The 24,400-nt window shown below is 41.7% G+C and overlaps 1 protein-coding gene across 1 annotated transcript in view; it reads right to left on the reverse strand.

Moving 5' to 3' along the window:
* Positions 1–205: 205 nt before the first annotated feature.
* The window catches only part of reep3b (receptor accessory protein 3b), a 30,634-nt gene continuing 6,439 nt past the window's right edge, over positions 206–24,400 (reverse strand). Inside the window, exons 2-8 of the mRNA XM_068582956.1 lie at positions 20,786–20,858; positions 14,091–14,167; positions 13,611–13,731; positions 13,382–13,495; positions 9,040–9,205; positions 2,901–3,034; positions 206–2,757 (exon numbers count right to left, since the gene is read on the reverse strand). Of these exons, the coding sequence (XP_068439057.1) occupies positions 2,686–2,757; positions 2,901–3,034; positions 9,040–9,205; positions 13,382–13,495; positions 13,611–13,731; positions 14,091–14,167; positions 20,786–20,858 (757 nt within the window). The 3' untranslated portion in view covers positions 206–2,685. The remainder of the gene's footprint in view (positions 2,758–2,900; positions 3,035–9,039; positions 9,206–13,381; positions 13,496–13,610; positions 13,732–14,090; positions 14,168–20,785; positions 20,859–24,400) is intronic.

Consider the following 24,400-nt stretch of genomic DNA (forward strand, 5'->3'; position numbering starts at 1 on the left):
TAGAGTTCATGGGGATGAAGGGCTTCGTAGGAAGAGTTCTGCAGCAGGGATTCAGTCACATGCCCACACATTGCCGCTGCATTGGTTTCCTTCCCTTTAGCGTACTTGAATTAAAGGCTTCAATGAGCATTTGTGGGCGTGTAGGGATTTTTATTTAATTTTTTTTAACTAATTCTTATTGCGAATTCGTGTTCACACACATGCACACACATACTTCCAAAATGCAAAACATGACCCTAGATTCTCCTAAAATAAGGATAGAAATGGACAAAACATACATAGTTGAAATGTCAACAATAAGATATATTATGACCAATGTTTTAGTTTTTTTTTTTTATTGCATTGCATTTACAATCCACACACCAGCCATTTTACCCACACAGATAAAACAAAAATAAACACAGCCACAGAGTTCCTAGGTGAGTATATGAAGCTTTGGTATCAATATTTACTTATGAGCATTAAAAAGGCATCATGACATGAGGTCTGGCTTGTTATTGGTGTACTCTGCTTCCAAAGGATTTCTGGTCATGTGACGGTGCGGTCAGAAGCTCATTATTTACACTGAGGTTTGCTCCCAAACGTGTCTGTGCAGTAGACGCTACACTGCTGCTTGTTGGTTCCCCCCTCGCCCCCTAACAATGATAGTGGTTTATTATCACTAGAGGTGAGCCCAATGTGAGTCATAAAATTGACTTTTCCAACCCCGATCTTGATCATATCAAACGGCCGAAATCGTTTTAGAGAGAGGTCTAGAAGAGACATCTTGACAAATTGGGAAAGGGTGGGAGGGGGTCCCTGACAGGAAAACAGGTGAAGAACCCCTGGTGGACACAGATACACCTCCCACACGTCACCATGACTCGTGCTCCGCTGCACAAAACCCATTCCTACCATGCCAGCATGGTACAACACATCCAGCACCAACAGCAGGCAACAACAAGCCAAACTTCAAAATGTCACTCGAGGGCCGTTAGTATTAGCGTCCATCGTCAAGGGTTGTTAGGCTCCTCCCCCAGCAAAGTACATTAGAACATGAGATGACAAGCAACAACAGCATTGATAACAAAACAAAAAGGGTTGGTAGGAGGTATATGTGCAAAAACAGGTGGTTAACATACAAAAGACTCATTTTGATTCAGAGGTAACACACATGCACAAGTAATATAAATAGCTAAAACAAATATTTACTGATACTGAAAAAACCCTAGAAATTTACACCAATGGGTGTGATTGAGACACAGCCATAAAAATACATGCGTAAATAGCAAGAAAAATAGGAATTTGTCATTAATATTGAACATGGGTGCTGAGCCTTCATAAAGGCTGGAATCCTGCACAGAAAGACACGGAAAAATCTCTTAGTTGTGTTCGATCGGTTCTCTCTTCCCTTTGGTTCTCTTAATTGATGTTCACGGTGTCTCTTCTCGTCTGACAGCGTCAAGACATAGAGTTCATCTGCTGAAGGTCAAGTGTCCTTTGACACCGAAAGTGCATGTCAGAGCCCCTCCCCCACACAGGGAATGTAGCATGTGTCCCTCAGGGTAAAAGTCTCTATGAGCACATGCAGAACTAGGAATCAGCTCCTCATTGATAAAACATGTGAAGGCAGCAGAAGCAACGTTTTCATAGAGTCCTTTATATAAAGCGTTTTGAAGCAGAAACTAATGGCTTAAATGGGTAATAGAGTCACGTATGAACCACTAACTTAAACAATTATTGGATCGCGGGATTGTTTAAAATGTCTTGGTCTCCGCATGATGTTTGCAGTCAAAAAACAAGATAAAGTCCAATGCGAACTTTGCTCAGCAGCTAGCGGCTAACTTTTGGCGTCCAGTGTACTGGAAACAGCTGAGCGCTTCAGAGACCGAAGCAGTCCAGCTGTGGGCCAAAACAATGAGCTGAAAGAAGATGATCAGTGGAGGGTGTTCAAACCCTGAGTTTGCGGCTGGCTAACATTAGCGACGACACAATGTGGTCGAAAAATGAATTGAAGCTCGCCACCAAATTAGATAACACGGTAAAAAACACAAAGCAATCAACATGTGTTTTCCCACAACAACGGCATGAAAAGGGATCACTTAAGTTTGTAGTGCTCCCTACCAAAATGTAAATGCCACTATATACTTATCATTAAGTGTCAATGTCATTAAGCTAATAGGTGCAGATGTTGAGAGCATCTTCCCGACAAATAAAAGAGCTACATAGTCAAAGCAACCAAATGAAATTATTTCACTATTTGTTAAGCCATTAGTTAAAGTTCTCTTTAGTAAAGGATACATCTATGGTAAGTAAGACCACAAAGCTTATGTGAAAGAGAAACTAAAAGACTAAACAGTCAAATAGACTGCACGATAACATCACGACTACAATTCTAATGAACAACAAATGAAAGTCCATGTGAAAATGTACGCCACTAAACCCAAAGAAAGACATAAAAAGTTCCCAGAGAAAAGGTTCTGGTGGCGTCGCTGGTTTTGGATGAATTAAGCAATAAATATGTCAGTAGGAAGCTCATCGTCCGAGACATAACATAAAAAGAGCTCAGCAGAGTGAAAAGTCAAGATGGAGAAGAGCTGGAACACCATCCAACGATTAGCACGCTGGTCTGCGAGGCGTGAATGTGTGTGTGTGTGTGTGTGTGTGTGTGTGTGTGTGTGTGTGTGTGTGTGTGCTGTATTATTTTCACACGCCGTAGTTGACAGAGCTCAGCGGTGTTCTCTTCTTGCCTTTAATCTTCAGGGATCCATAACGAGCCTGGAGACAAAGGAACACAGTTATGAGTGTGTCCACACACCTGAGCTTCTGTTCCATGTGTGGAAATACACACGATACACCACAAGTAAAAGCATCCAGAGTTTGTTTGTCCATCTGAATACGCATGGGACTGCAACACTTACGTCTCTGCGGACTTTGGATCGTGTGATCTTGACACTCTGCGATCGTCTCAATCCTTTCTGCGTGACGGCCTCGTCTTCAGAGTAGATCGGCTCACCCTCTTCGTCAGTCCTCTCCTCCTGGTCATAAAAGTAGTCTGAAAATCACACGCACGCACACACACGCACACGCACACACACACACACACACACACACACACACACACACACACACACACACACACACACACACACACACGCACACACACGCACAAACACACAGCTGACTGAGCCGGCCCGTTTCACAGCTAAGGGTTTGGATGAATAAGTCAAACAATGGCACAGGCTGAATAAGTAAATGTTCTGTTCCCTGCTGCTGGACCTGGTGAACACTGGTGAAGACGCGATTTGATTTGACCTGTGAGTGTGACTGGTGGAGATGAGGAGTCACTGTCTAGGATGCCGCACTTTTCTTTGGAACTTGGGTAGGAGTGGGCCTGGAAATCCGATTTTAAGCTAGGAAACCTGTGAGTATTGATAAGGCCTGGGTCGGTTCTGGTATCTGTACTTTAGAAGTTACAGAGTGGGACTCACATGATGGCAGAGGGGAGACAAAGATACAGAGTGAGGCCACTTTTGACTCCGGTAGCTGCCGAGGACTCTAAAGCTTTATGGGTTGCTGCTCAAGAAAGACTACTTGTTTATATACATGATTAATAAAGCAATGTCTTTTTTCTTGATAATATAATCACAAAGAACCAGTCAGAGTATGATTATAATACTGTGGTATCAACAAAACATTGATGATACTCATCCCTAATGGATGGGAACTTTGATTTTAATTTATTTCCGTACTGGCAGAACATCTTAGTATCAAGTCTACATCTAACTTACTGTAGAATAAGGCTGTGACTGTTCAACACAACACAAAGACAACGAAAACATTGTTGTGTTAAAGATGGGAAGACAATGGTAGTGGTGCGCACTCCGCTCGCAAAATAAATAGTGACGAGTGAATGCACATTTGTTGAACTTATTGGAAGATTACACATTGTACAGGCCTGTTGATCAGGGTGGAGGGGTGAAGGGAGTCTGACTGTATGTGAAGCAGGCAGCCGGTCCAGCAGAGGTCAGCAGAACCCCAGCAAACCCACCGCTGCCTTGCCTCCTCGCTTCCCCCGCTTCCCTTCTTTCTTGTTGCCTTGCTGCATTGTTTTCTTGCTTCCTCACAGCTAGAGAGGTTCCACAACATGAGGAGAACATACTTCAGCAGCATGGTAAGAAGACAGATTCCTCAACTGAGTGTTTTCTGTTCCATCCCGAGGATGAGGACTGTTCATCGGACTCCGCTTCATTAATTTGAGCGGCACAGCCTTCACTCCAATGTCGTTCCATTTATAATAAATCGACTACTTCAACACCATGATGTCACATTTCCATGTTTGACTGTCCCAAAAAAACAAACAAACACAGAAAACCTCCTACTCGCCCTGATGCAGACGCTCACCAGCAGACCACAGTTCTGCTGGAGTGTGTGTGTGTGTGTGTGTGTGTGTGTGTGTGTGTGGGGTGAGGGAGTGGGGGTCAGATTGTTTATTATTAGCATCGGTAACGCCCCCTAAATGCTGTACAGGCAGGTGTTGTGCAGTGACACACTTCTGGCAGAATTTGAGCGATGCCTTGAAAACGTCTGCAGTAGTAAAGCCGAGGTTCTGTGACAACAAAGCGTAAGCGGCAGTGTCAGAATGTGATCAATAGACCAATAGTACTTAATTTCTTTGATGATGCAATTTCTATAATTTATCTGTTCCTCAAGTTTAAAACATGTTTCTTTGCGATGGACAATTTGTGAAACATTGGTGAATCCAGGAGAAGAACAAAGCAATAACTTATCAAGGATACAACCCAAAAACAAGAGGAAGTGTGTTTTGATATTGCTTCCTGCGAGAGGGTCAGTATTGCTATGTAAAGTATGACGGCCTGGCCAACGCCCCTTTTGCCCAGGCAGCAGTGTTTCCTGAACCCAAGTTGGTGTGTGAACAGCGACGTGTTTTCCATTTGTTCTGGTTCTAGCTCCTGCTGCTGCTGCTGTTGTCACATCTGGCGTCAATTAGAGACAACCTCCCACTCTCCAAAGCTGGAAGCAACGTTTCCCTTCCCCAGAGGAAGCAGGGCGGGATGAGACGGAGGCCAGTTTCACATGAGATCTCACATTCCAACACAGGACCAAGAATACCATCTGAATATGGTCTGTGGTGCTTAAATGGGAAGCAAAAGCACAGCAGAGTCCTTTTGTTTTCTCAGGTCAATCCAACTATGTTCAACTCTGCAGGTGTAACTACCGCTCCTCTCCAAATCCAACGCCCCCTACCCGGCCGGCTTGACCCCCCCTCTCCCGGCTTGACGCCACACTACCGAGGAAACACGGTAATAACGTCTTCCACAGTAATGTTTCAGGAATCTGAATTCTCTGTCTGGACTGTGGAGAACAAATGCAAGTCATTTCAGCAAATCACGAGTCTATTCTGTGGACAACGCTCCAATTTCCTGTCATGTCCAGAGCTTAAGGCTTTATTTACCAGCGCTCAGCTAACAGCAGAGACCTGTCCACCACAGTGAGGGATTTATGTTCTGTTTCTCCAAGAAAGAAAAAAGCCCAACCTTGTGTTTCCTTGTCCTTTTTTGTTTATATTGTCTCAGCTCTTCTTTCATTCTGAAGCTACACGGCATCTTCTCACGGCACGCTCCAACAACACCAGTCAAACTGCTCCTGTAAACTAGTCGGAGTACACCTGGTGTATCACTGCACAAAGCTGTAGTCTTTCTATTTCGCAATTTTTAAACACAAAATCTCTTTCCTTTGTTACGCAGATGATACTCAGTTATACATATCAGGGCAATGACTCCTCCCTCTCTATTTTACTGAATGCTTGGATGATATGACAAACCAATCCACCTAAATAAACCCAAGATCTGAATTTACTTGAAAAATGGATCTACATGTTGTTTGTTATCCTCTTTCACCCAAGGCTTTTGTTTTTAATTGTCTTAATTATACGGTTTATTAATATCATCAATAAGTATTTGTATTTTTTGTGTTGGTCAAACACATTAAAGCAGTTTGATCAATCAGTGATCCATTGTTAAGGATAATAAAACGCTAGTGACCTTGAGGGTGTAAGACGGCAGCCACGTCTGGAAACCTTTGTTTCATGTTCTCTGTCGTCGCTCTACTGTCCTCTAATAAGTCAAAGTTAGTGGACAATGCATTACATCAGTGCAATGTTCTCTGTGCATACCGAGAATAGTAGATTAATCTCTGCCAATATTCAACAAAAAGAAAATCCATTAAATCAGCTGTAGCTTTAAACAAACAGGACGAAACTACATTTGTTGGGGACTATTTTCAGATTAATCCACACCCGGTGCTCCGGTGACTATTTGAGGCAGCGGGACGGTGTGCGTGGGACTGAGTGAAAATACACCACAGTGTGTGTGTGCGTGTGTGTGTGTGTTCATGGAAATGAAGGAACATGTCATCCAGTGCAACAGTGTGGCTCATTGATGTTTTTTTTTGTAGTTTTAGGACAACAGTGGAGCTCTATGACACAGAGGAAGAAGATTTTTTAGGCTTTGATGCGCACACATAACACATGCGAGTCCATACATTCATTGATGATTATCCTCTGAACAAAACAATATTCTGGAGAAAGCCATCAAGAGAGCTGAGGACCTCCAACATGACCACCAGAGGGAGTGTGATGTCACCAGAAAAAGCCTCTACAGCATTGAGGAGCGTATGAAAGAAGAGCAGTTGGAGGGTGAGAACATCTCTTCCTCCCTTCATCTCTCTACCGGGCGGCTGAGCTGAATACATAACACAGCCGTTCCCTCTCTCAGTATGCTAATGTGGTCCACCAGCCCTCGCTCCCTCCGTCCGTCCATCCACCTCTTCTTCCAATTCACTCCCTCACATCTTCACTCTCCTCCTATACATTTATCTCAGTCGACTTCTCCCCCCATCCCCCTACTCTCTTACTTTCCACGCCTCACTGGCTGGCTCTGTGTGTGTGTGTGTGTGTGTGTGTGTGTGTGTGTGTGTGTGTGTGTGTTGGAGAGAAAGACAGACAGAAGGAACACAGAGAGAGTGTGTGTGTGTGTGTTTGACATTCCACCAGCATCCCACTCAACCCCATCTCATCTGTCTGCTGGGAAGCTCTCTCCCTCTCTGTGTGAGCGGTTTGGTTTTGGGTTATTTTTCCCTTAGTTGTATCTAATAATTTAATGTGGTTTATTGGGTGGGTTTCACCTTATTCTAGGTTTAATTCGTTGTGTATTGTTGGTTAGTTTGGAGGTTTCTTTGGGTGTTTCTGTCCTCCTGCCAGCGTCTCGCCGGTCGGCGTCTCAAGATGCCATGGTGAATGGAGACACTTTGTCCCACCTCACGAGGAATCATGGCATTAAGATCGCCGTGGCTCACTCGTGCAGCGTGGAGGACATCGGGCTGGCTGTCGGGGAGAAGGTCGGGCACAGCAGCATTAAGTCGGCCGCTCGCATGAACGGTGGCGTGGTGCTCTTCCTGCACCAGATGGAAAAGGTGAACCGTGTCGCTGCGGCAGGCCTCACGGTGAACGACTTGTTTGTGCAGGTGTTGTTGTTAATGCAATCGGCAACTAAGATCGTAATATCAAATGTCCCTCCATTCATCACCGATGAGGAGTTCCTCAGCAGAGAACTCTCCAGACACGGGAAAATTGTGTCCCCCGTGAAGAAGATCTTGTCTTTGTGTAGATCTCAGCCTGGGTGAAGATCTCAGTCTGCGGCGGCCGGGGGGCGCCTCCGGCTAGGGACGCCGCGGTGGTGGCCCGGCGGTCTGGCGCCTCCAGCTGGGGACGCTTCTGCGGCCGGGCGGCCTGTCGCTGCGACGGCGCCTCCGGCTGGAGACGCTTCTGCGGCAGACCGTTGCGGGTCTGGTCGGGGGCGCGGTCTCGGGGGGCCGTTCCCACGCCGAGGTGCTGCGCTGCTGTGCCTGACCAGCACAATGTGAATGCTGACGATGACCAAGGCAGGGTCAGAAATGGTGATGATGAGGGAGAAGGGATGTCAACGGGTGTAAACGGTGCTAGTGAGAAGCCCGTGGAGGTAGCAGAGCAGGTTGTTGGAGGAGTGGAGTCAGGAGAAGCAATCATAGGTGAGCTGTTTGAAACCCCTCTGTTTCAAGCCAATGCCTCATCTGTGACCTCTGAGAGACTTTTTATCATGTTTTTACAGAGTGCAAGAGACTCACAGGTTTCTTTACTCTTTTAACATTGGGTTTTAGTCTTTTTAAGGTGTTTTTTACTGAAATGGTTTTTGGAGCTGCCTACAAAAAGACAGAAAAAGAAAAGTGGCAGCTACTGAATTACCTTTCTGGAGAGCCAAAGATGGCGATTTATTTCAGTAGGAAAGCCAGAGTAGAGAACAGGGAGGAGGAGGAGGCCAGTGCGATCTGGCTGTGCAATATAAGGGCCAGACTCTGGCTAGAGTTCCGCTTTTATAAACACATTGGAGACTTAGACGCTTTTAAACAGCGTTGGTGTTTTAAGGATATCGTTTGCTCTATTGTTGACAAAGAATTGGTGGTTACACAAGTTTTTATGAGATGATCTGTGTTTTTTTCTGCGATTTTATCACATAAGCAATTTATTGGAAATGATTACTCTCTCTGCTAACCTGCCTGCAGATCTCATCGAAAAAAAGAGGACAGGATAGAGTTGTAGGAACCCTACAAAGACAACACAATAAACAGACAAGACTAAAGCATTCTGCTGACGTGGCTAACTGACACAAACCACAGGGATATTGAGAGCTTAATCTGTACGTCTTATATGAGGAAAAATTCAGAGTGTTTATATACTGTGCTATATTGGCACCATTTATCCAAGCCAAAAAAGTACAAAGAAACCTTTCCTAAGTTAACCGGTACAAGCTAGGCTAAAATCAAATCCATGTGTGACAGTCTTGACTCCGCCCATTCCAATCAGTTGGGTTCCTCCTGAGATACTCCAGGAGCTTTTCCCCACAATGTATGTCATCGAAACAGATAACGGTCATTCCGAATACCGTTACACGATTACAAATGTGTGTGTGTGTGTGTGTGTGTGTGTGTGTGTGTGTTAACTACCATCTCCGTCGGCAGCATCGGTGCTCTTAGACCTCCTGATGGCGGGATTGGCTGAGTGGGAGCTGTACTGGTAGAGTTGGTTTCCATCTCCATTGTCCTGCTGGCCAATCTGTGTGAGGTCATGCATACTCAGGCTACGAAGCTTCTCTGTGATGGCGCCCTGACCCTGTGACACACACACACACACATTAATACTAAATCAGCAGCAAACAGCTCTTCAGAACTCTCTGAACCAAAGGACAGGATCCAACACACTGAAGAAGTAAATGAGTGTCAGACTGAACACTAACGACCAGCTACTCCCCTCAACGTCTACAGACGGTGAAACGTCTAAATATTCTTGTTGCAGTCAGAAACAAACTCATTATGTGTGGTAGAAAAGTCTGTGATGTGACATTTCAAGAGACTCGTAAAATCCACTGAGCATTTCATTGTCTTGCTTTGAACTTTCAGGTTTTGGCTCACAGAGTATTCAAATAAATCTTCACATTTGCCGATTTTAAAATTATTATTAGTTTATTTGTAAACAATACTGACGTTGATTTGTTGTCTTAGTTCTAAAGACATTTTGTTTATTCTTGGATAATACAAATTAAACATTTAGGCAACATAGTGGCCTACTGGAAAAAATGACATGGTGTTTGAATGTTTGAATATTACATGACAAATGCTGAGGTCAGAGGTCATGACCATAACATTTAACCTTCATTGTATAACCAGATCATGATTATTGTGCATCACGTCCACTGATTCTACATTAGGACTGTTTGACATTTTAGGTTGTTTACTTTGGCCAAAGCTAAACCAACATTTAGTATCTGAGCATTCATTCCACAAAGGACTGACCAGTGGTCACAGGGTTGGTGAGGTAAATCAATAACACTCATTCCAAATTCAGCACTGAAGCAAATCAAATGTTATGATCATGAGGGATATTACTAACAAAAACAAACAAAATTCTACAATGATGAAGACATTGTCATGGAAACGGTTCACAAAATGAGAAACAGCAACATTGGAAGCACATAAAAACAGAAAAAGGAAGAACACGTCGACCGTTATCATGAAATGAAAGGTTTAAGCACGGGTAAAAGAAAGAAAGAAATATATATAAATCCTCAAATTTAGGGATATGAATTAAGAACAATTATTTTCTAAAGAAAAAGTTGAATGTATTTGCATATGCTAAATTGTTCATTCTTTAACACTAAGAACAAGATGGAAATAAACACCAAGATGTATTTTCAGCAACCAGGTCTGATAAAAGAACAAAAGATTGAACGATGGCAGGGAACATGGTGTCATGGGATAATAGTGCTGGTGTGAAATAGAAAAGTCTGTCCATGCTGCTTACACTGACGTGTTTTATCTCCCAGAGAAGCCTGACGAAGCACACACACCCTGAAGAAAGAAGGACGTCAGTACAGAGAGAGAAAGAGAAACAAAGTCACAAGAGGTTAGCTAGTGGGCAGGCTGGGGCAGAACCACAACATCATCCTGACCAAAAGATAATACAAGAACAGAAACCACAGAGATGCAGAAGCCAGAAGAAGAGATACACTTTTCACAATATTTCCAGTTCACAACACCAGCAAAAAAGCTTTACCCCCCAAGAGAGTTCCCCTAGTCTTGAGTTAGCAATTTTAACATATTTATAAAATAATATAGTTTAAAAAAAGTTGGAAATACCTGAGTATGTTCAGCTAATTGTATACTCAGTCGAACGTTTTTAGCATCTTGTTTTGTAATTCGTAAGGTATGCTGTATTATTTTTGTGAAATGTAAAACATAATGTTTAAGATATTACAATTATTAAGCGGGGGGACACAGTGCCGGTTCCATTCTTGTGTCATGTGGGCGCGATCAGAAGTGAGTCTTAGCACAGTTAGCGCTCACAGACCAGATAGCACAGCCACATGTCTACAGTTGAAGTTGTAAACATGCATGATTCTGGCCCATATGGTTAAATTGTGCTTATTGTATTTGCTTGGGATACAAGCGTCTGCTAAGTGAATGTAATATGCTGTAATTGAAGGAAGCAGTAAGAATAGGACAGTTCTGCTTCTTCACACCTGTGGAGGCATCAATAGGCATGTATGCTGTGTGCGCAATGGAGGGTAGCGCATATAGCAGCTGGAAATGTGTGTGAGAGTTTCTTTCTCAATAAAACGGCACACTAAAAAGGCTGAGATGCATTTGTAAACCAAAAGCACGGCTGCAGTCACTACTGAAATCTTTCAAAGTGCTCTCTGAGCGGCTGGCCTCAGTCTGTCGGCCACGTTCAGACAGATGGATTTTATGTGTGACCCAGCTGGTTGTATTGTACATGCTAAGGTTAATGAAATTCCAGCCTAAAAACACAAAAAAAGCTTTTAACGATTTGAAATAGCACTGTGACCTAAAACTGTGATGATAAAACACAGAGGGTGAGGAAATAAGAGTAGCAACACAGACGAGGGGAGGCAACAGAAATAAAAGGAGGCAGATAAATAAAGAGAAAGACACAGAGCATGAGAGAGAGAGAGAGAGAGAGAGAGAGAGAGAGAGAGAGAGAGACAGAGACAGATGGATAGATAGATAGAGAGAGAGAGAGACACACAAAGCATGGTAGAGAAAGAGAGAGTAGAATGTTGGAGAGTGAAAGAAGCAGTGATTAATAGCACGTTTAAGGTTAGCAGGGACAGGAGGGCTTTTACTAGTCACACACTGGTACCACTATAAGGACACATACACTGCAGTGCTTTTAGTTCACAAAGCCACTCCCTTGGCAGTGATCCAAAGCGCCTATGTTCCTCTTTTATTTTTATATATATATATATATATATATATATATATATATATATATATATATATATATATATATATATATATATATATATATATATATATATATATATATATATATATATATATATATAAAAATATATATATATATATATATATATATAAAAATATATATATATATATATATATATAAAAAATATATATATATATATATATATAAAAAATATATATATATATATATATATAAAAAATATATATATATATATATAAAAAATATATATATATATATATAAAAAATATATATATATATATATATATATAAAAAATATATATATATATATATATAATATATATATATATAAAAAAATATATATATATATATATATAAAATATATATATATATAAAATATATATATATATAAAATATATATATATATAAAATATATATATATACATTTATTTATATTTATATATATATATATATATATATATATATATATATATATATATATAAATAAATAAATAAAGGAGTAAGTTTGAAGAGCTTGTGAACCAGTGGAGGAGCTATACTTTATTCATTCTGTCAAAAGAAATTCATTTTGGGGGGTATTGGGCAAATGTGCTCTTTTGTGAGCTGAAACTAAGGAAACCACATTGTATGTCCACCCACTTATGATCAAAACCAGAACAAGCCTCAAACCCAGGACACTAGTGTGCATGTAAATGTATCAAATATATCATGCTGCTGTCTTCACAATGTGATCTCTCTTATTTACTGAACCATGTTCTCGATCAAGCTCAATCTCTGATAGATAGCATCCGCTGTGAACTTTTAATAGTAGATACCCAATGCCTGGGATTACCTCAGTGCAGTAAGGCATTAGATAGGAGATCAATAGGGATTATCTGACACACTCAGGTATTCGCTGACACACACACACACACACACACACACACACACACACACACACACACACACACACACACACACACACACACACACACACACACACACACACACACACGTCGCAGGGGGAGAGACACGCTCACAGCGGACACATTAGCATGAGCAAAGTTAAGATCTTCTTCACGATTGGCTGCAGCAACTCTCCTGCATTCATTGACACACCAATCACTCGACATCTGCGCGTGTGTGTTCTCTGACAGTGCTTCCGCCAGCCGGGAGAGCACATTCTGTTCCGATTTAGTGAAGCAGTCTGCTGCATTGCTTTACTGCGTGAGGAGAACACCCTTTTCAAACACAGTCAGATAGGAAGGAGAATGAGGAAAAATCCTATTCATTGAAAACCGAGCGGCTCGGGAGTGGGGGATGGGAAGCTGTGATATTTAAGGGAAATGTTGTCTAATTTGATGAAATGCCACAAGTGTGTGGCATTTTCAGTATACACATTTCAAGTGTATACTGGAGGCTATAAACTGCCTCGCCATACTATAGGGAATTCTTTAGGCCAAATACAGAGCGACATCTTCAGTAAATCACAGTGCAGCTTAAAACAAGTATCAAACAAAATGCAGAGTGGAAGTCAGTGGCACTTGCCTTAACAGCTGCAGTGACGGCGGCAGTGGCTGCGATGCTCAGTCCCTGCTTGCCAAAGTTCACCATGGTCTCATAGCTCCTCTCTTTGGCCTGCACAATATATTCATCGATTTCCTGACGGGGAGATGATCAATACATTTTTCAGCAGACAATTTCAAAGAGTACAACAAGTAGTGTAGCTGTAATATTCCCAACAGGAAATCATAGATGGCTGAATGGATGATCTTACCCTCTCTCTGGAGGACAGCAGAGGGTGCAGACACTTCCTGTAAATGAGACTTGCTCCCCTTGTGTACGGGGACAGCAGCCAGATCACGAAGGCTATCTTCAGCTCGTAGTACAGCGGAAACCTAGACACACACACACACACACACACACACACACACACACACACACACACACACACACACACACACACACACACACACACACACACAGTAATAAACAAGGGCTTGGGCACAGCTCCCCAGGTGCAGATCATACAAATAAAGCATCACAATGAGCAAAACAAAAAAAGTAGTGTGATTCTTCAACCACCACATTGTTTGTGCCATAACACTGTCTTTCATTTGTCTGTCCAACATAGTCTCCCATCTGTCGTTCTCATTACTACAAGGCCTTTCTAATACATTTGTTGACACTGAAATTACATGTATCAACATAATTCTGAAATAACACAGTGTACAGACTGTGTGCGTGTATAACTCACCATGTCAGTGTGAGGTCGGTGATGGTCTCCACTACAGTGTAGAGGGCAAACACAATCCAGTACATCATCCATCGTACCTACACAGACACACAAACGGAGAGCACACTGAACAACGGAGCGCCACACTTTAGAAAAGCCCGGTCTGCTTGATCTGAACGAAAAGCGTCTCAGACCTCTTAAAGGAACTTTCATTTTGTGTTGGTTTTGGCGCACCCTGGGGACGAATGTGGTAGTGTCTCCGAGCACCAAATTCCATTTCGTAACAACTCTGGTTCATAACAAAGTTCCTCACACGTCTCTTCACACGACTACTAGCAGCACAGCTTTGTGCTGCTGCTCGGCCGGGTATCGTTTATACATGTACGATAGCGAGAGCAATATCAGTGGCCTTAAAGTGCTACTGACATGAAAGGATACTGTGAAGGGTTTCAGTACCAAAACACAAACACTGACAAATCCCAACTGTGGTAGAGACCTGTCAATCACATGGTACCTCCGGCCTACAGCATACTCTTTATGGTCAATTTGACTCTAAATAGACCATGATTTATGAAAAGTCCTTTTATCATGAACTTTCTATACAATCAGACTTGATTTTTGCAACCAGAGGAGTCGTCCCCTGCTGTTCAGTAGAGGATGCAGCCTAATTGTATGTGGAAGTGTCCTCCAGCCCCAGATGTTCTGAGAGGATGGAAGTGACAGAACGTGTCGTTCCCTTTAAAAATAAAATATGTATTTCATAAGTGTGTGTGTGTGTATATATATATATATATATATATATATATATATATATATATATATATATATATATATATATATATATATTATATATTATATATATTATATATATTATATATATGTATATATATGTATTTTTTGTTGTTGTTTGAATATTTCCTTGTAAGTCATGCTTTAGTTTCTTGATTATGTTTAAATAGAACTTTCTTTCCCCTGTCTTTAATTACGTATTTATTTAATATTATGTTTGTTATGTTTCTCTTTTGACTGAGACTGCTGTGTGCTGTTGAATGGATTAAGAGATTTTACAAATGTGTTTCTTCAAATTGAACAAAAACCAGCAGAGAGTTTTGAGAAAAACTAAAATTCTTGGTAAGAGACAGAATTTGAGGTTTGTATTCTCCTCTTTTTCTTTCATCACCGCACCTCTTTCCCATTCAGGGCCATTGCTGTGAGACCGAGTTTCAGGATTTGATTTCTCTCTTTGCTTTCATGCTGGATTCTGCCATCCTCGCTGCTCTCCATCTCCCTTACTCCCTCTTCGAGGGATTTCCAGGCTCTTCTGCTCTGGATTTCCATATCAAAGCCGGCGGTAGACGGTGGCGGGCAGGCAGACGGTCACATGGCAGGCTAGTGGTATTAGCCAGACCCGACCGCTGCCGCATGACTGAGCACACACTGACACTAACTAATGAAATGTCAGAGAGAGAGAGAGAGAGAGAGAGAGAGAGAGAGAGAGAGAGAGAGAGAGAGAGAGAGAGAGAGAGAGAGAGAGAGAGAGAGAGAGAGAGAGAGAGAGAGAGAGAGAGAGAGAGAGAGAGAGTAAAGTCTGCGTTTGAGGGAGAACAAGAGAGGGACACACAAAACACAGACACACACACTTACCTGTCACACAAGCACAAACTCTCAGAATCACTCACACACTCACTCACACACACACACACACACATCTGACTCACATTTCTGCTGGACTGGTTAATTGGTGACCTCATGGTGAACTCCCCAAACACACACTAACACACCCAAAGAGAGTAATGATAAATGTAAAGGGGAGAGAGAGTGAAACTGAGCCAGTGAGACTGAGAGGACATCTAATTTATACATTTCAGCCCACTTGTGTGCCTCCACTGCTTCTGTCTCTCAACATCTCTCCTTTCATCTTCAACTTCATACCCCTTTTCTTTTCTCTCTGAGAGCAGGTTTCTTTATTTATTTCTTTATCTCTTTTTTTCTTCCCTCCCTCCTTTCTTTATCTCATCAGCGGGGGAAGACATCAAGAGGTGACCTCAGTGAAATATACAGCAGCCATTTTGCCTTCCTGAGGCAATAGCAGACATTTACTGGCCCCGTCTCTGAATAACTGCCTTCCATTAAAAGAGAAAGGGGAAGAAAAAAGAAAAAACACCTGACATCAGCTCTTTACAGCCAAAGGGCCCTCTGTAATGTTAAACTTGGTAGACAGAGGGGGTGGGGCAGCAGGGGAGTCGGACCAATATGGGCCGCCTGCGCTGCGCTCCATCAGCGGGCGAGTTTCATCCAGCGGAATAACTTTGAAATACTTCAAACAAGTAAAAAACAACAACTGTGTCAACGTAAGCCCAAAGAAGGCTGCAATTGTTTTATTATCCATTCTAATAGCGGAACATTTTCTCGTTTATATCGGCCAATAGTTTAGTCTTTGACATGTCACCAAATACTTGGTTAAACCTCTTTTAAACAAACATCGTAATGATTTTTGATTTTTCTTCACATTAATTCTCTCTATTATCTCATCATGATCTTCCTAGTTGCCAGTGTTTTGGTTTACATTTGGGTTGATCGTAAAAGTAGCCAATAGCCATTACAATTTCTTCAATTAAATATTGTGTATTTTGTTGAGCAATTGATCCAACCTCTTGTTTGAATGATTTTAGGGTGCAGAAAACTGCAAACAAAGCATAACTCTGTGGTGGATCATACACATGTATGAAATTACCCTTCAAGTGGTGTGTGCACATCTTTAATCTCACGGCCATTATTCCCCTCTCATTTGGTAACATTTTCTGCGCTGATCATGAGCAAGGGCTGGATCTATTCCAAGACCTGACATGGACAAAAGACACACATACAGTTCTGTTTATACTACATCTGGGTGTCTGCATACACAAGAGAGTCGTCATACCCACCACTGTTGCTCTGCTGCTTTACATTAAAAGGACATCATCCCTCCCTTTGCTGGTAGACTTTTTAATGTGAAACATATGCAGGAAGTTTTGAGCCCTCTTGGCAACAGCTTGAAAGCGAGTGCAAAGAAAAACAGAAATAATTAGTGAAAGAAATCTGCAAAAAGTGAATGTACTCTGCAGAGTGAAGAGTATAACTCATCCAACTATAAAGCCAGAAATCTCTGTTCCTTGCATCTCATATGATCGGCCTCACACTTGGCCGGGGATATTGCTGGGGATCAATATTAATACACTTTTAAATAAACAAGCACACATCAGGTGCGGTTCACTTTGGCTGCAGTATGCTGCATGTAGCATGCTAACATGTAGCATGCTAACAGGCGCCAACCTCCGGTTCCGCTGAGTGAAGCCGATGTGGAAATGTCTTAAAACTTGCTTTATCTCTCCTGACCAGCAAGGTGACTCCTTTGAACGGGTTATTATCTAGATAAATTGGCCACATACAGGGAATCTAAACGGTTGCTTTCTTGCATATTAAAAACATAAATCAAGTCAAATTTTGTTAAGAGTACTCAAAACATTCTCTCTGAAATAAAACTATGAACTGTTAATAGTAAAGCTATCAACATGGTGCAAAAAAAAATTGGAATTCAAATATTTTCTTCAGGTGATGGACATTTCCAGAATAATGTATGTACATTTACTTCATGTCTGCTCAGGGTGGAGCTATCAATTCTCATACGATGCTGGATAGATTGACAAATCTGAATCTGTGAGGTGAATGTAGTACTACGATGTTTTCTCCTTAAGTAAAAGTAACCAGTAACTACTTACTTCTGGTGTACATGGTTGTGTTTTTTTTAAACCATTTTAAAGTAATTTCAGGGTACAGGGTGTGGTAGTTTTTAGTTATTCATATCTAAACATCATAAAACATGGCAGTTTTCCTCTCTTACGGCCCTGGTGTGTTGTCCTCTGTAGCTGTGACTTGGGTGTGTGAGGTGTGCAAGCAACAACACCACAGGCCACACCCTCATCCACTGCACTAACTACACTGACTTTGCCCATGTGATCTATGGGAGTACAGGTAATTCCACCTCAGTGGGGTTTTTCCTGCTTCTTCCCTTTCGTTATTCCGTCTTCTTTACTCATCAGAACAGTTTAAATGTGCAGTTGACATCATTTAAGACTCTATATGAAACATATTGTTCCACAATTGAAAAGAATGATGTCATCAACAGTAAGCGCATCATACTGAATCTAAATGTGTGATCATTAACAACACCACTGGAGCTGAGGCGTCATCTCAAGTCAGTCCAGCAGCAAAACTTACTTGAAAAAAATGATCTAAACTGACACACAAACACAGCATGTCCACAATCAGTCCATGGTGCTTGTGGTTGTCAGCGTGAACAACACAGACCATCAGACAAGTCTGCTCAAGTCAGGCTAGGATCCAGACCGCTCTGCATAGAGGCCTAGTTGTCTGAAACAGAGTGGAGTCGAACGGCGTAGCCTCGGGGTGAGAGGCTTTAACTGCCCTCATTCAACACGCCATGGTTCTTGTGTCAACAGTAGGTGGAAATCAGAGATGTAGTGAGGGATAGTGGACCGCCATGTCAAACCTGACTGAATGGTGCCCAGTACTGTTGATGAAAGGGGAAGACCGAGGGAACGAAAGCATCTGGACGAGGGCTTCGATTACTGGTTTGACTTTCACCAGAAGCGAGTGTGTTCTCTGACACTGGGACTGGGAGGCATGTCTGTCAGCATGCGCCCCTGTGTCCTGTATGTGTACATGCACACACTGAAATACACAGTGAAGTAAAAATCCACAACAGGGACGGGCCTTCTGAAATGAGCATTTAGAGCCAGCTTCGCCATGGATTGGAGTAACCTCTGCGGTGGCACGCTGTGGCCTAAGTCACAGGAAGTCAGCCACAGGCCCGTTTCACCAATCCTTCACATGTGTGCACTGAATGGGAAAAATAAATTCAGTCTCGTGAATTTGTTGCGGTTAGATGATCGTGAATGGTAAGAACCAGTCTTCAACTCTGGTAAACACAACATTTAAAATTTGTGAAGGGAGGGTGTATTGCAGGACTATTGGATTACACTGCGTGGGTGTCCACAGTTGTCATGCAACTTGTCATTCTTGCCTCTATTGATCAAACTGCTTTGACGCATAAAAGACGTGGACCTGAGAATCGGTAAGGGTAGCAATCAAGCAAGAGAAGCAGCTGGTGAGACATAGAGGAGGCTGAACACTCAATCTGTGAGAGGGGCTGTGTTTAAGTCGTGTGTGAACATGTTACTAACTCAAGAGGACTGGGATTTCACTTTCACTGGCATTACTTACATGAGCCAATTTCAACGGAAAAACACACCTCCAAGCCCATCACATCTATATGCACGTATATGTTCCCATGCAACCCTACAGATGGAAATATTTCCCATTTTGCTATGAATGACATTGGAAAGTGCCACAAAAGTCTGCCAACACACATGTGTTTCATCAACATGACTGGCGTGCAAATGGTGGGCTGCCAGCTGGGAATTTTAAAAAAACATTGCATTAAAACAAGTTAATGAAAAGTAGGTGGAGAAGATCCAGGAGTCATGTCTGTGCCTCTGCCACTCAGTTCAAATCCACTACAACCTCTGTACAATCAAATCCCACAGCTTATGCAGGTATTAACAAGGACCCTTCAAAATTGAATTCACTTGCTGAACTACTTGCTGAACGCTCAGCTCACATGTCCCCCTCTAAATGAATATGCAGCATCCTTGAGATTCTTGGAATCAGAGTTTCTAAAGTAAAAGATTTAGATTAATCAGAATCTTTTTTATTGCCACGTGAGTTAGTACAAACGAGGAATTTGTCCTGGCGGAAGGTGCATCACAAAACAACAACAACAAGATTACTTCCCTGTGACTATTTAATTTATATGCACATTTAATCCAGCTCCAACCTGAACCCAAACCTCTCTTCTCCCCTATAGATTTGTCCCTGCTGTATTTCAAATTATGGAAAAAGTTGAATAAAAAAAATTATATCTGGCAAACTTGATAAGGTGACAACAGGTGTCTGCCTCCTCGAGAATTCAACCGTAAAATTCAAAATCGGTAAAATAATTGACACTCAGTGAAGCCCAATTCAAAGCTTGCGCGAATAGAAATTGGCATGTTGGGCCTCATCATGTAGGTTGTAGTACTGGTTTTCAATGAGTCACTTTGGTTGTAGTCAACTGAGATTTATTTAGCCAACTAGTTGTTTGTTCTGCTCTTTTTCATTTACATTCATTCGCACATTTCCAGTGAAGTGGGGATTTTGTCAGATTTTTTTAAAGAGAAACTCATCATTGTTAGTCGACTAAGAATTTCTTTGGTCGATTAACACAAACAAAACGACACTCCCATTTCCATTCAAAAGAACTAAAAGGTGGACAAAGAAAATTAGAAAAAGATCAACTAATAACTGTTCAGTTGCAGACTAAATACTTTAAACGGAAAAATAAACAGTGGACTGGAGAATTAGAATTACACAACACAAATTATACATATTTAACATTATGTAACTAAGGAATAGAAGTATTAATAGTGCGTGCTCTCTGGTTTGTTTGAAAAACAAATATTTAGGCTTGTGAAAACTCAATATCTAATTAGCTTTTACATACACACATGCATGTCTAAATGCAAGTTGGGCTTAGTGTCCATGTGTACGTTCGCGGTTGATTCATACTAACATCCAGCGAGTCGTCGACACATGCCGAGTGACGCTTATGTACTTACATATTCCTTGACGTTTTTAGTCTTGACAGCTTTGTACGAGTAGTATGCAGGATACAGAGTCCCGAAACACAGCCTGTGGGTAGAGAGAATGCACAACATGAAGCCTCTCATTTTAATCACATTCACATGGCAAGTCATCCCAACTACCCTTTGTAGTAGGAAACACTGTGACAACATTGACGGTCCTGCCTGGATGTGGGGGAGCATCTTTCCACTTCACAAGAACTTAAAAGTGGTTTGAATGAGCAAATGGACGCAGCCGCATCACAGGCCTTTTGGAATAGTGTGTGTGGGAGAAAACACTGAAGCATTGACTTGCTCCGTTTCCTGTTTAAAGCCTACAGATGGTCTATGTCTTCTCTGTCTAGGTCCTACCATCCCCACATGCTTGTGAAGTGGATTTTACACTCAAAACCAAAATGGCAGAAAAAAAATAATGTGCCAAAGTTTTTTGCATAAGCATATTCAATTCAGTTTATTTTGTACAGCCCAAAATCACAAATACAAGATTTGCCTCGGAGGGCTTTACAATCTGTACACATACCATCCCTGTCCCAGAACCTCGCATATAACAGGGAACTAAAATGTAGTTGAGAACAAGACTATGCACGCCTAGCTCAGCTGGACCCTGAATGCAGCTGGTTGGGAACATCGTCTGCTAGAAACATAAACGCAAACATTAAACATTCTGTTGTTTTTGAACATCTTTGGCATCAGTGTTGCGTCTGAACATTTCTGCCCGATGCCTGCATGCAACCCTAAATATGGCAATATTCCTGATGTGAAGTGGCTCATGTAAACCTCATATTCCGTTTGGATATTCTAAATTAGGTCTTATTCTAAATGGAGCATTTTCCGAAGAAGACGACATTATTGTTTTTTGTAGGAGCATTCTTTGCACATGTATGCTGCTCACTTAGATCACGTGCCTCAATAGAGGGTTTTAATGGCTCTTTGTGACACAAAGCCTCTTTCCTGTTTTACAGCTCTTTGTCCACGATAGTGCCAACAATTTGCAAAACTTCAGCAGAGATGCATGTCCAAAAGGAAGGAGAAGCACACCTACTTTTAAATATTAAGGACGTGCATATCAACAGGTTATTGGATCTTTGCAAATAATCGCAAAGTCAACCTTTGAACGAAGGTGGTTGAGAAAATGAAAGAGCGAGTCTGTGTCTGTAAACTGGTAGAAAACTTTGGGGGAAAAAACTATTTTGACCCAAAGAAGCAGAATGGTTCCTGCCATGTCACTTTTACTTATTTTGACTTAATAAACGACATGTCTGGGATCGACCTGTCCAACAGCCAAGAATAACGTCAACATGATATTTGCTGGCGAGGAGGATGCCCGGAGTCATTTGCCGTTAATCAGAATACAATCAGTCGCATGTAAACGGGACTATTAGTGGAATATTTAGTTCTATTAGCCATGTCAACAGCAGATTTGGAATACTGTCTTTTTCAGAATGAGGGCAAAAAAAAAAAAATTTGGTGCATGTAAACATAGCCATTGAGAGCGTAAAAAGGTCATTAAATTAAACCAATTAGTGATATAACAAAGGAACATCTCACAACACTGCTTTGGCTTTTTCCTGCCCCTTGGGTAGCATTTACCGTTTGGACCAAACAGTATACTTACAAACTGTTGTATAATGTTGTACAAACTGTTGTATAATAACACGTTTGATTATCGATGATTATTTACACCCAGCTCCAGTTAAACTTGTCATTCATATGCAGTTTAAATCCTTGTACTAAGCTTGTTCTAAAAAGAATACAGAAATGGCAATGGTTAAAAACCAATTGTATGAGCTGAATTTAAATAGGAGTATAGTTGGGTGGTGTTAAGTTGGGAGGTGTTAGAGGGCAAAACGCCAGATAAGAAAGCTTAAAAATGACAGTTCAGATTGATATTTGTTGTTACCAACTACTAATAAATACAACAATAGGGCAAAGTAAAACATGTACTTGGTTTTAGATTTTTGACCCACATCCCCAACTGGGCAAGACAGGGAAAAAAACAAACATCAACATCGAACCATGTTGTGGTCTTCACCTCAATGGTGAGATAAACACCATAATTAAGAAGAAAGGACCAACCACTTACAGAGACTAAGACTATATGTCTGTGTGGCTACTGTGCACCATCCACTGACACCAACAGAGCTCTCTTTCTCCCCGGACACAGACACACACACACTGAAAGCACAAACAAAAGAATGAATATCCACACCCACAGACCGACACACACAGTAACAAGGACAGTTTGTCCACTCTCTCTGTTCTAGGCAGCAGACCCCCTCTCCCTCTCTCTCTCTCTCTCTCTCTCTCCCTCTTCCTCTCCCTCATCAATTTATAGCAATGGATTGCCATGCCATGCAAGACCCTCATGTCGCACTACACTTAGTGGTAGAATGTAGTTCAGTACAATCCTGGGTGCCCTGATGGGAGAAATTCTGGTCAAATATTTTTATTGAGTTTATTGAGCTTGAAAGCAGTTTATATAAACAATAATGCAGGCACGGCATCAGTGGTCTCCATGACTGTAGACGGAGGGGTTTCTCAGACTCTATACTTGTATGTATGTATGTATGTATGTATGTATGTATGGTTTAATTTTTTCATCTTTCCAATATCCAAAGAGCTGACATACATTATATTGCCTTTTTTTTTTACATCTGTCCCTTCTGTCCTTAGTGTGTTGGATCAGTACTCTCTCAGGGTCTCTTCTTCTTTGTGTTAGCACATTGTGTAGGCGGCCACTAATGCAATGGTTAATATGAAATTGACATGTATATGGCTTGTTGTGTGCGAGATAATCAGTCACTGTATTTTCACATGTATTTGGCTTCTAATTCAACTTGCAAATTCTGTTTGTGTCATCACATACTGTACATATATATAATTTGATTATTTGTACAGTGCCATATTGCCATGTTACCACTAGTCCACCCTTGTAGGTGGCTTTTTCGCTGATTAAGCATGTTGAATTGGCGGCAGAGCCCGTCGGCGACAGAAAGCACTCTGATTGGCTGTTCAGCTTCAGGGAATCTGTGAGCAAGAAGAGAAACGGAAGCGAGGAACACAATCAAACTTGACTCAAGTCAAGAGGGCTCTGCTCATGTTTTATCTTCATCTCATCCAATCACGTTGATACCCACTTGCACGACTCTACACAGACTAAAAATACCATATAGTCCTTTACATTCTTGTTTTAGCCCGACCAGCATGTGGTTTGCATTTCATCCACCAAATGTTTTAGGAATCTAAAGAGGTGCTGAAAAGCTGAGCATCTGGTACGGATACATTGATACCCTGGTCTCCACTTGTTTGATTGCCCTGTTGCCACAACCGTGACGTGCTTTTATGAGAGGGATGACTAAAGAGCCACGATAGAGGAGCATGGAATCCTTCAAACCAAAGCTAAGCGCTGGAAATGTGGAGGATTTCACAATACAGTAACCTACAAACAGAATAACTGTAGCCTTCGATGCAGACACACTGACCAGAGTCCCTTCAGAAGCGGGCGAGCCGCCAATAACCACAGCTGTTTATTTTTTTCTGCTGTTGCTATAGAAACAGCAAGGCTGCCAGAGCGTGCATGCTTTCTCTTCA

Source organism: Clinocottus analis, unplaced genomic scaffold (assembly GCF_023055335.1).
Source record: "Clinocottus analis isolate CAN_PGR_092001 unplaced genomic scaffold, fCliAna1.0.p SCAF_19, whole genome shotgun sequence".
NCBI lineage: Eukaryota > Metazoa > Chordata > Actinopteri > Perciformes > Cottidae > Clinocottus > Clinocottus analis.